We start from the raw sequence: 11,050 nt of genomic DNA, 5'->3' as shown, positions 1-11,050 counted from the left end.
CAAAAAAATAATTTGCCTTAATGTATGGATACGGGTAAAACATTTATTATAATTTGTATGCAATAGATATTTCATCGGTAATCCAGAGGGAAAAAAAGCTAGCATATTTTCTTTAAGTCATTAATTAGTTTTCCTTTTACCAGATCTAATGTAGATAAATGACAAAATCATTTCTAGAATTCTTTCTTTAAATTATTTTTTAATATATTTAGGAAACGTAGGCATTTTTAATATCCATTTAAGAGCAGAAAAATTATAAAAAAGATAACATGTTTATTGCATTAGAATTTCATTCTTTACAGAAGTCATAATGCAAACTCATAGCATTAATATACATGATGCAACCAACTAGCAATGTAGGCAATATAAGAAAAACACAAAACCAAAATTTAACAGGCAGAGTTTGTGGTTAGTCAAAATATTTAATATGGCTTGTAATGGAAAGAAATTGTTGTATTATCAAATAATTTGTTATTGCCACATTCCATTCACTCCCCATCAAGTGAAGATAAAATCAAGATCTCTGTCTTTAAATTGCATGTACATTTTGTTCTACGCTAATGCTATACATATTTTGCACCACATAGTATGCAATGATATATGAACTTCATTGAGTAAGTATATACAGTATACAGGTAATTCTGTGGCAATACCCCTGAATATCTTCAATTTAAGCTATTACAATTTTCATAATAGAAAACTACTTGAAAAGTTGGTGTAACTTCTTGCTGTTGAAGTTTAATCCTATAGAATTTCCAGGAAAAAAGCAATTAAAACATTGGCTTATTATAAACAAGTTCTTTACATCAAAATTGAATTGTGGTCCCATAAGCAGACAATATGTTACAATGAAGCAGTTTTTAAAAAAGCTATTTACATCTCTTTCCTTGGTTTTTGTTATGAAATATACAGAGGAAGTAAAATGGTGAGAAGTTGTAGGCAGATCTATTTGTGTGTTTTTTCTATTTGCACATTTTGGCGTGAGTTCCAAATCTCTTCTTTTGAGTTGTTATTTCCTTCTATTTGCCTTGTATTACTGCTGCTGCTGCTGTTTCTTTTGGTGTTCAGAGAACACTGGGTGACTTTATTTCTAGGTACAGGGAGAAAAGATTTTACTCTTGAAACACCCAACTCAATTTTTGGTTTGCTGATACTGCATTCTACAGTTGGACTGCTGCTGAGAGGACAGACATCCTATGGGGAACAGAACACAGTGAGAGAGGTCTTAGTGATGGCGGATGGAAATAGGGAAAATGTCAACCAGTATTCACCAGAAGCATTTTATTTTTAAATCTAATTTACTTTCCAGTTTCTAATTTTCTCCCTTCTGCCTCCTTGCCTTGAGAAAGTAAGAAAAACAAAACCTGCTACAAATAGGTTATAGTCCAGCAAAACCAAATTCACACATTTGACATGTCAAAAGAAAAATGCCTCAATTCATACTCTGAGTCTATGTAGAGGTATACAGGGCATGCTTCATCATGAGCCCTCTGGAACTGTGGTTTGTCATTTTGTTGATCAGAGTTTCTAAGCCTTTTCAAGTTTTCTATCTTGGCAGTATTGCCAACATTTTGGATAAAATATCCCAGTTCTGCTTTCTTCAGTTCATATATTAAAAATTTGGCCATTCTCCAGTTGATGGGCACCCCTCTAAGTTTCCAGGTCTTTGCCACCCAAAAAGAGCTGCTTTAAACACTTTTGTACTTATGATTCCTTTTTTCTTTGATCTCTTTAGGGTTATAGAGCAATTTGACATTAATATATTGACATTTGTCCTTTTCCTTTTTGGTCATCTTGGCCAACCTTACAGGCTTGAGGCCAGATTTGAAGTTTGAAGATTTGAGCCTTAATTTTCCATACTCAGCTTATCACCACCAAGGAAGCTTTCAGCAGAATAGATCCTAGGCTTTTCATTTTCATTATATTATGAATGTAATTTGCTATCTTAAAGGAGGTGCCTCCTTTTTCAACCGATTAGTGCAAATCGGGTTTTGGTTTTTTTGTTTTCCTATTCTGTGAAATAGGGACCTGAATGAGATTTGCCACCTAAGTAAGATCCTTGAAGGTGAGGGCTGTTTCATTTTAGTTTCTGAAGCTCCAATATCTAACACAATATCTGATATATAGAAGTTTAATCAATACTTGTTTGTAGAGTGGCCAATTTTCGGAACATGTACCTTTAGGTGAAAACTGAGTTGTGGCTACATCTATTCAAAGAGTTACGTTAGACAAGGACTAGGGAACCAGAGGCAGACGTGGACCCTACGTGCTAGGAGAAGCCCCATGTCTCAGGCTGGAGACACACACTATGCCTCAAGAGTTCCACATGGTATGGTGGAAAATGTACTGCCATTGGCATCAATCCTGTCTACGATAAGGACTCTGGATCAGTCACCTCAATTTCCTTATGTGCAAATTGAAGCATTTAAACCAGATGGCCTCTGATGCCTCTTCTAATGCTAGGTGGCATAGGGGATAGGATGCTTGTCTTGGAATTAAGAATATCTGAAATGGGGGGCAGTTGAGTGATTCAGTACATTGAGAACTAGACCTAGAGATGGCAGGGGGCAGTCTTAGGTTCAAATCTGGCCCCAGACAATTCCTAGTCGTGTGACCCAGTACAAGTCACTTAACCCCCATTTCCCACCCCCTACCACATTTCTGCCTTAGAACCAACGCATAGTATTAATCCTAAAATGGAAGTATGGTTTTAAAAAAAAAGAATATCTGAGCTGGCTTTATGAACCTATTAAGCAAGTCATTTCATTTCTGTTTGACTCAGTTACTTCACCTGAAAAATAAGGATAGCAGGGGAAATCTAACCTCAGACAATTCCTAGTTGTGTGACACTGGAAAAGTCACTAGCCCTTAACTGCCCTTTTGCCTTGGAATCAATATTTAGTATCAATTCCAAGGAAGAGAAAGTAAAGGTTTAAAATAAATAAAACGGGAATAGAAATAAGTGCTATGTCACAAGATTAATGGGAAGACTCAAATGAGATTTTATATTTATGTACATATATATGTCTGTTTGTCTAGCACTTTCCATGCAGACCTCAAAGTGGTTAAATGTTAGCTCTTATTCTCATCTTCTGATTCAAAAAAGAAAAAAAAATACCTTGGGTCAATAATGGAGGTGATTTCTTCTAAAGAAAAGAGAAACCCATTTATCTGAAAGTTTTATCAGCTTTTAAAATGTCTGTCCCACAAAGGGGAGGAATAACATGCCCTGTAGGGCCCAGGCCTGCGTGCATCTTTAAAGGGATGGTTCTAGAGTGGAGTCCAAGTTAGGTTATACTTATGGAATGTTAAAGAGTTCCTCTCCAGGGCAGGGCTGAGGAGGAGAGATATAGAGAGAGATTGTGGAGCCAGGAAGAAGGTCATACCATGGAGTAGTTTAGCTAAATTAGGCACTTTGCCCAGAGGGAGCACACCCCATGCAAATACAGTTTTCAGAACAATAACTCTGATAGTCTGATTATCTTCTAGGTGGCATAAAGTTGTGAAAATGGGGTAGCTGTTGTAATATGAAAATGCATTATTGCTCTCAAGGTCTTGCCAATTGCGCCCAATTGAGTTTCAAAGTTCAGGAGATAGTGATAACACCTCCTAACATTTGTACCTTGACTTAAGAGGTTTCCAAAGCATTCTTATAAACACTTTCTCATTTTTTTCCTCACAGGTATCCTATGAAGTAGGCAGGGCCCGTATTTATAATCCTTCCTTACAGTCAGTAATACTGTATCTGACATGATATAAATGACTTGGCCAAAGCTCTATGGCGAATGAGGATTTTGCAGTGCCCAGGTCAAGGGAGAGAATTGTCTTTGCTGGTCATGTGTCAAGAGTAGCATATTCAGTTCCGGGAACTATTTTAAGAGAATATTAAATTGGAATTTATCGAAAAGGGGACAAACATGATGATAAAGGTTTTAGAACACATTCCATATCAGAAATTAGGGATGTTTAGCCTCAAGAAGATACCATTTAAGGTGGAACATGATTGTTGTTAAAATTCAGTGGCTTCCAGACACGTCTAATGCTTCCTGACTCCATTTGGGTTTTCTTGGCAAAGCTACTAGAGTGGTTTGCCATTTCCTTCTACAGCTCATTTTATAGATGAGGAAACTGAGGCAAACGGGGTGCTCTGGGTCACACAGCTAGTAAGTATCTAAAGCTGGATTTGAATTCAAGAAGATGAGACTTTCTAAGTTCAGGTCCAGTTCTCTATCTATTATGCCTGGAACAGGATGGCTGTTTTAAAATACATTTCAGTTAACATAACTCCTTTTTATCAGGTAATCTATGCCAGTGGTCTTTTATTCTGTTCTTTGCATAAAGGAAACTTTAAAAGAGAGATTGCACTTCTTCTTTGTAGCTTTCATGGGACTGACTTTCTGAAGACTGGGGGTGTGGGGAAAAAGGGCAGTCATAGCAAGAGAGAGATAAGTTGAAGGGTATTTTGAACAGTCTCTGGTTTGTTGAGTGAACCTGTTCTGGTACATTTGTAAGAAGAATGTGAGCAAAAGTAAACAGGATGGGTAGGCATGGATTGGTTGTGATCTGCATCACCAGAGGATTATTATAGCATAGGTTCAATCATGGAAGGGATGGTTTGAGATCATCAAGTCTAATTCTTTCATTTTGCAGGGGAAGAAACTGAGAACCCAGAGAGTTTAAGTGATGGCCATGGTCACACAGCTAGTGAGTATCTGAAGCAGAATCTGAATCCCTATCTTATAGAATCCAAGCTCAGTATCTATTGACTACATTAAACTTCCTCTTGAAGTTTATGATGTGGATATAATAACATTTGGTTTATTGAATCCTTTGGTTTATTGAAATAAGGGGGAGCTTCATACAACAGAATAAGTACCGAATAAGTACCAATGGATGGAAGTTAGAAGAAGGCAAATCAGACTAGATTTAGCTCCTGACCAGAGCCTTAGGACCTAGACACTTGCTTCCTAAAACCAGCCCAGGACTAGAGAGTCAGTCACCTGAAGACCTTTTCTGTGAGGAAAGCTGCTGCAGCCATATATACATACACAGAATTGCTGGCTATTTAAATGAAAACCATTTAAGTGGTTTTCCCTTTCCCTGCTGGTGTTCTCCTATTTATGACCACTTCAGTCATTCCTCTTCTCAACTTCCATCTGACTTTGCTTCCCCCTTCCACTTTGTCTTTTGGAAACTCCTTTGGATTATTAATAAGTTTCTTCATATCCTAGATCTTTTCTTCTTACACATCTTCCAACATCTCATATTTATACAGACTCAGCTCCCACAGAAGACATTACTTCTCTGTTCCCCTGTCCTATTCTAGATGCATATTATTGCATATTATCTCAGCACATTGGGCCTGGAGGAGGAGAAAGCATATTCCTTTGCCCACATTGCCACTTCTAGACCCTTAATTGCTGTGATCACTCAACAATCTTTCCTTTTTGTCCAAGTTTCTTGTGGGGTAGAAATTTTCAGAGATTTGCATCATGGAGAGATGGCATTTAGTAGCTGGATCACAACCTTCTTCTCCATCTCAACCCCTGCCCTTATATTTGGGGATGTCATTTTGCATGTTAATGGCCATTTAGACACTTTCAGTTCCACAACTTCATCTCCTTTCACCTAATCCTTCACTTCATCCCAGATATCCACAAGGGCAGTCATGACTTCGTTCTCACCAGTCTTCTGCTTCCAGTATTAAGAAATCTCAAGTTCTTCTAACTATAACTTCTTATCCATCCATCTTTCTGTCCTGTCCCTCATTTCTATTTAATATATTTTTGTCCTCATCATGATATCTACTCCCTTTAGGTTCCAGCACTGTTCCAGTCTCTACTCTCTAACTCTGTTCTGGCTTCCTTCTCCTCTCCTCCCACTCGTCAGTTATTTATACATTGTTCTCTGTGCTCAAACCACTTTGTAATTTTATCTTGTCATCCATTCATTCCTTGCCAAACCATCACCCTGGATTACCCTTATCATTTGCCTTTTCCACTCTTACTGGTATGTTGATGAATGATGCTAGAAGAAATCAGAATCATACTGACTGGATCTACTTAACAAGTCCTGAATGTGACAAGGTATCTCTTTCCCCGTTAATTTTCTAATACAGAGGTGTCAGATACAATGCCCAATTCTTGTGTGGCCCACACAAGACTAAAATGTAATTGGAAAATATTTAACAAAATAAATAAAAATATAATAAAAGATAGATAATATTACATGCAGTTCTGGGAACTATTTTAAAGGGAGCATTAAGTTGGGTTTTGTCTTGTGTATATATCTAGCCCTACTCTTCTACTGGACATTCAAACCAGAGGCTCCAATGACATCTTCAACCCAGCACATCTAAAACAACTCAACTCATCCTTCCTTCAAATCCTTTTCTCTTTCTAACTTCTCTATTTCTGTTGAGTTTACCACCATCCTTCCAAACACCCAGTTTCACAGTCTCCAAGCAATCCTCCACTTCCCTGTTTCACCATCTTCCTGTCCCACATCAAATCATATGGCTGATGTTCTTAAGTCTTCCACAATTATGCATAGAGCATGGACTTGTTCCTCAAGGGTGTGTTGGAGCAAACACCTAGTCCTCAAACGATGTGTGTGCTTATACCTATCTCCATAAAATTGTTTGCATCTAATTCCGTAGTTTCTACAACTTTCCTAGTTGAATCCCTTTTCATGTTTTGCCTGGGCTAATTGCAGTGACTTTTTTTTTAAAGAAAAAAAAATCCTTACCTTCTGTCTTAGAATCAATTCTAAATATTAGTTCCAAGGCATTAGAATGGTAAGGGACAAGCTATTGGTGTTAAGTGACTTATCTAGGGTCACACAACTAGGAAGAATCTGAGGTCAAATTTGAATCCATGACCTCCCAACTCCAAGTCTTGTCACTCTATCCACTAAGCTGCCTAGCTGCTCCTACGTTAGCTTTTTAGCTGGTCTCCCTACCTCAAGTTTCTCCTCTATCCCCTACACAGCTGGCAAATGAATATTCTTAACTACCATGTAATTCTGACAACATAATTTAGCTGCTCAGAAAGCTCTAGTAGCTCCCAATTGCCTCTAGTATAAAATAAACAATCCTGTGTTTGACATTGGAAGCCCTTCAAAACTGGCTCCAGATTACCCTTTCACACTTATTGCCAATTAATCCCCTTCTACATTCCAGCTAAACTAGTCTAATTCTGTTTTTTGGACAAACATTTTATCTCCTTTCTCCAGACTTTTTGTATAGTCTGTCAGCCCAGGGTGCAAATGCACCTTTTTTTGTTGTTGTTGTTTCCCCACCCCCCAAACCTTTTGGGAGAAACCTGTTTTCAAGGCTCTGCTCTGATGTGATCTCCCATGTCAGCATTTTTCTGAATTTCCCACGGCAACTAGTATCCTTATAAATAACTTTCTATTTTACATGGCATATATTTAAATTTATTTATTTGCCTATCATCTTCCAATAGAATATATGCTTTTTGAAAGCAAAGGCTACTTGTTGGTCTTTGTATACCCATTGCCTAACATGGTAGCCATATTAGATGCTTAAAAATGTCTCTTGAATGAATTTTTAATCAGTAGAGCTGATTGTAAATCAAAAAGGTAAGCACCACATCACCAGAAGTATTCAAGAAATACCAGAATACTATTCTGGTGAAGGCTTTTCCATAGGGGATTATATACAGCAGAGTTCTTTTGAAAAATTCATTTATAGGGGCAACTAAAAACCCTGGGGATCAAATGAGAGAACATATAAAGTATTTTGCAAATCTTAAAGTGCTACATAAATGCTACAATATTTTATTTCAAAGAAATATTTCATTTTGCTCAGATGGTAAAAGTAGCTCAGCAGCTTCCAAGCTAAGGGAACGGGCAGCTGTCTCCCTAAAACTCTGTATTCTCCATGATAGGGAAAGTCATGAAGCACTTATTTGTCAGCCCAGCTCTTTCCTTAGTTATGAAACTGGCCAAAGAAAATAACCAGGTTGTATCAAACTTTTGGAAAAAGTTGGGCTCTGATCTTACTCAAACCCACACTATTGGAAATGGAAGCTGGCAAGACCATTTAGCCGGAAAGCTCCTGAGGGCAGACCTGACTTATTGGGCAGATAACATAGATATATCAATCAACAAAATAGAAGGCAGATCCAGAAGAGAAGGGCGAAAGAGCTAAGGGTTCTTACATATACAGATGTACTTGCTTACATACCCTTCTAGCTCCCTAACAGGGAACAAAAGGAAAAAGAACAGACAACCATTTTATTAACCAAACTCCAGGGTGTCCAGTAATATAGAGAATACTCCTAAATCAAGAAGGCAAGAGCTTTCTCCCAGGAAGTTTAGAATTTGGCCAAATTAACACGAAGTAATAATTATAGAGCAATGAAGCATCAGACTGGATAATACTACAGAACTTCAGGAAAGCGAGACAATCACTGCTGCCCAAAGGGGTCAAGGCCAAGGACTACAATTTGCCATCTGGATGCCAGGAGTCAGATAAAGAGAACTGTGAAGGAGGTGCCTTCTTGGTAGATAAGAACCAGCTACAGGACTCCAAGTGTGGGTTGAGGAGGAACTTATCTGGCACGTTGACCTCAGATTGGGTATATAAAAAGATCTAAGGGCATTCAGAAGGTCTGGCAAAGCTGTACAGAAGGCTGAGAGGTCTTTGTCTAAGAGTGAAGAAAGGATGATTGAGTTCCTTGGTACTGGTGTGAACAGTGAAGTTAGAACATTTCAAGAGAGGCAAGAATCAACTAAGAAGTCACAAGAATAGTCTCTTATGGCTAGTTTTGCCTAGGATCTATGAGATTTCAAGGAAAAGGAGGAGGCTTTTTCATTGTCGCCTTGGCTCCTTTCGTAAGACCCAGCCCAGGGTTAGCTGGCTACTTTTCAATTTGTATTTAAGATGACAGGAGAATTAATTTCCAAGATGAGTTGTTTTTTTTTTCAGTTTGCCCTACATAGTAAAGCAGACTATGTTGCACTAAATAAAATTATAAAGGAAGTGTGATCTGCATCACTGGAGGAAATATCCAGAAATTAAATGATTTATCCAGATTCTAAATAATGGAATTATTAAAGAAGTATATTTTGTTGGTCAGTTGTTTCAGTCATGTCTAACTCTTTGTGACCCAATTTTCAGTTTCCTTGGGAAAGATACTAAAGTGGTTTGCCATTTTCTTCTCCAGCTTATTTTAGAGACGGTGAAAGTAAAACAGGGCTAAGTGACTTGTCCAAGGTCACATAGCTAGCAAATGTCTGAGGCCAAATTTCAGTTCATCAAGATGAATCTTCCTGGCTCCAGGTTCAGTGCTCTATCCACTGTGTCACCTAGTTGTCCATAAAAGGAGTACAGTAGGTAGTTATATAAACAAGGGATGAACAAAACATCAAATTCCTTTGCCCAAATAAAACTCAAGATTACTGATTTCACAATCAGTAGCTGAGATTTAAAAGAAGAATCCAAAGATTTACTCAAGGTACTTCATCCTAGCTCTTTTGCTTCCTAGGTGATTTGAACAAGGTATTTAGCATTTCTGGGGCTTAGTTGCTCATTTCCAAAATGACAGTCTTCAACACTTGATCTTTAAGGCCCTTCTAGCTCTAAATTTTATAATCTTTTTAAAGATCTGGTGTTTAATGATCTGCAAGGATGCATGCAGGGGTTCATAAATGTATATATAATGTATATGTGTGTTACAGTAATGCTGGGGGCCACTCCAGCAGAACTGAACTCATTCCAAGTGAATTGCTTTAATCAGAGAAAGGTGAGCCTTGTTAGTTGAAAGAGATTTTACTCCAAGGAAAACAAAATGCTTTTTAGCTTCTAATAGTTAAAAGTCATATATATATATATATATATATATTTTCCCTTTTTCTAGAGCAGAGGTTCTTAATCTGCAGTCCACGAACTTGTTTTTGTAAATATATTCATAACCATTTCAATACAATTGCTTTGGCTATCTATGTATTTTACTTTAGATCCTTAAGAACATGATTCTAAAAGGGGCTTACAGTTTACCAGCCTACCAAAGAGGTCCATCATGTAAGAGTTTAAAAATCACTGATCCAGAGGACACTGTCTGTGTCTTGCAAGTAAGATTTTTTATGTGAAACAGCTAATCACTTTCATGTACACTAAGATTTCTGAGTGCTTCTCATTGAAGAGTTCAAAGATCACTTAAGGAAGACAACGTTCCAATCTTTAGTAGTTGCCAGTTTAAAGGGAGAAAACAGTACACAAGATCATAGGATTTAGGGCTATAAAAACCTTATAAATAATCTAGTGCCACCCTACTCACCCTGTCCTACCCCCACCTTATTTTTATATTGGGGAAACTAAGACCTAAGAGGGCAAAGTGATTTTCTTGAAGTCACAGAGGTAGGTGCAAGGTTCAGTGAAATCTGAAATGTTAAAAGGATTACCCATACCGAGGGAATATAAGTCAAGGGTCATTAGGAAGGATAGTGTGGGATACAGAAACAAAGTCAAAAGACTGGATAGATTTCACCTAGAGGGAATATAAAGGGGGAGAAAAAGGTATCTGGTAGATAGTTACTGGATTCAGCTGGGAGTGGGGGTGTATATACATTAAAATCTTTTCTCTCATATCTTATGTGACCTTGGGCAAGTCATTTGATTTTTCTGAACCTCAGTTTCTTTACTTTTAAAATATGGAAGTTGTACTAGGTCTCTCTCTGAGGTCCCCAGCAGCTCTACATCATTGATCCTATCAATTAAATCAGTGCACACTCACAGATAGACACAAGGAGTGAACAGCTCCTATTTTTCTTGGACCTTTGTTAGGAAGGTGTTAATTGCTAACTAAAAATAGTTGATCAAGCTAGCAAGAAGAGGTGTAAAGACTGCTATGAACAATAGAGACCCCATGAGATAATGTCTGTTTGGAAAGTCTGGGGACAAGAAGGGAAAAAAAAACACCTGGGAACTTTAGGAACTTCAGAGGTTGGAATTATGTGGTGACTTGTTCAGGGTCTAAGAAGACATCTGTAAAATGAAGGGGCTGGACTTAATGACCTCTAAGAT

General features: G+C 37.8%; 1 protein-coding gene across 2 annotated transcripts in view; it reads right to left on the bottom strand.

The window, feature by feature from the left end:
• Positions 1 to 226: 226 nt before the first annotated feature.
• The window catches only part of CTTNBP2 (cortactin binding protein 2), a 191,013-nt gene continuing 180,189 nt past the window's right edge, over positions 227 to 11,050 (bottom strand). For both annotated transcript variants that reach the window (XM_044677510.1, XM_044677511.1), the window contains exon 23: positions 227 to 1,194. In XM_044677510.1, coding sequence (XP_044533445.1) covers positions 946 to 1,194 — 249 coding nt within the window. In that variant the 3' untranslated portion in view covers positions 227 to 945. The remainder of the gene's footprint in view (positions 1,195 to 11,050) is intronic.

This window comes from Gracilinanus agilis, chromosome 5 (assembly GCF_016433145.1).
Source record: "Gracilinanus agilis isolate LMUSP501 chromosome 5, AgileGrace, whole genome shotgun sequence".
Classification (NCBI taxonomy): Eukaryota; Metazoa; Chordata; class Mammalia; order Didelphimorphia; family Didelphidae; genus Gracilinanus; species Gracilinanus agilis.
Note: the sequence above shows the minus strand (reverse complement) of the source record. Positions and strands in the feature narration are given on the sequence as shown.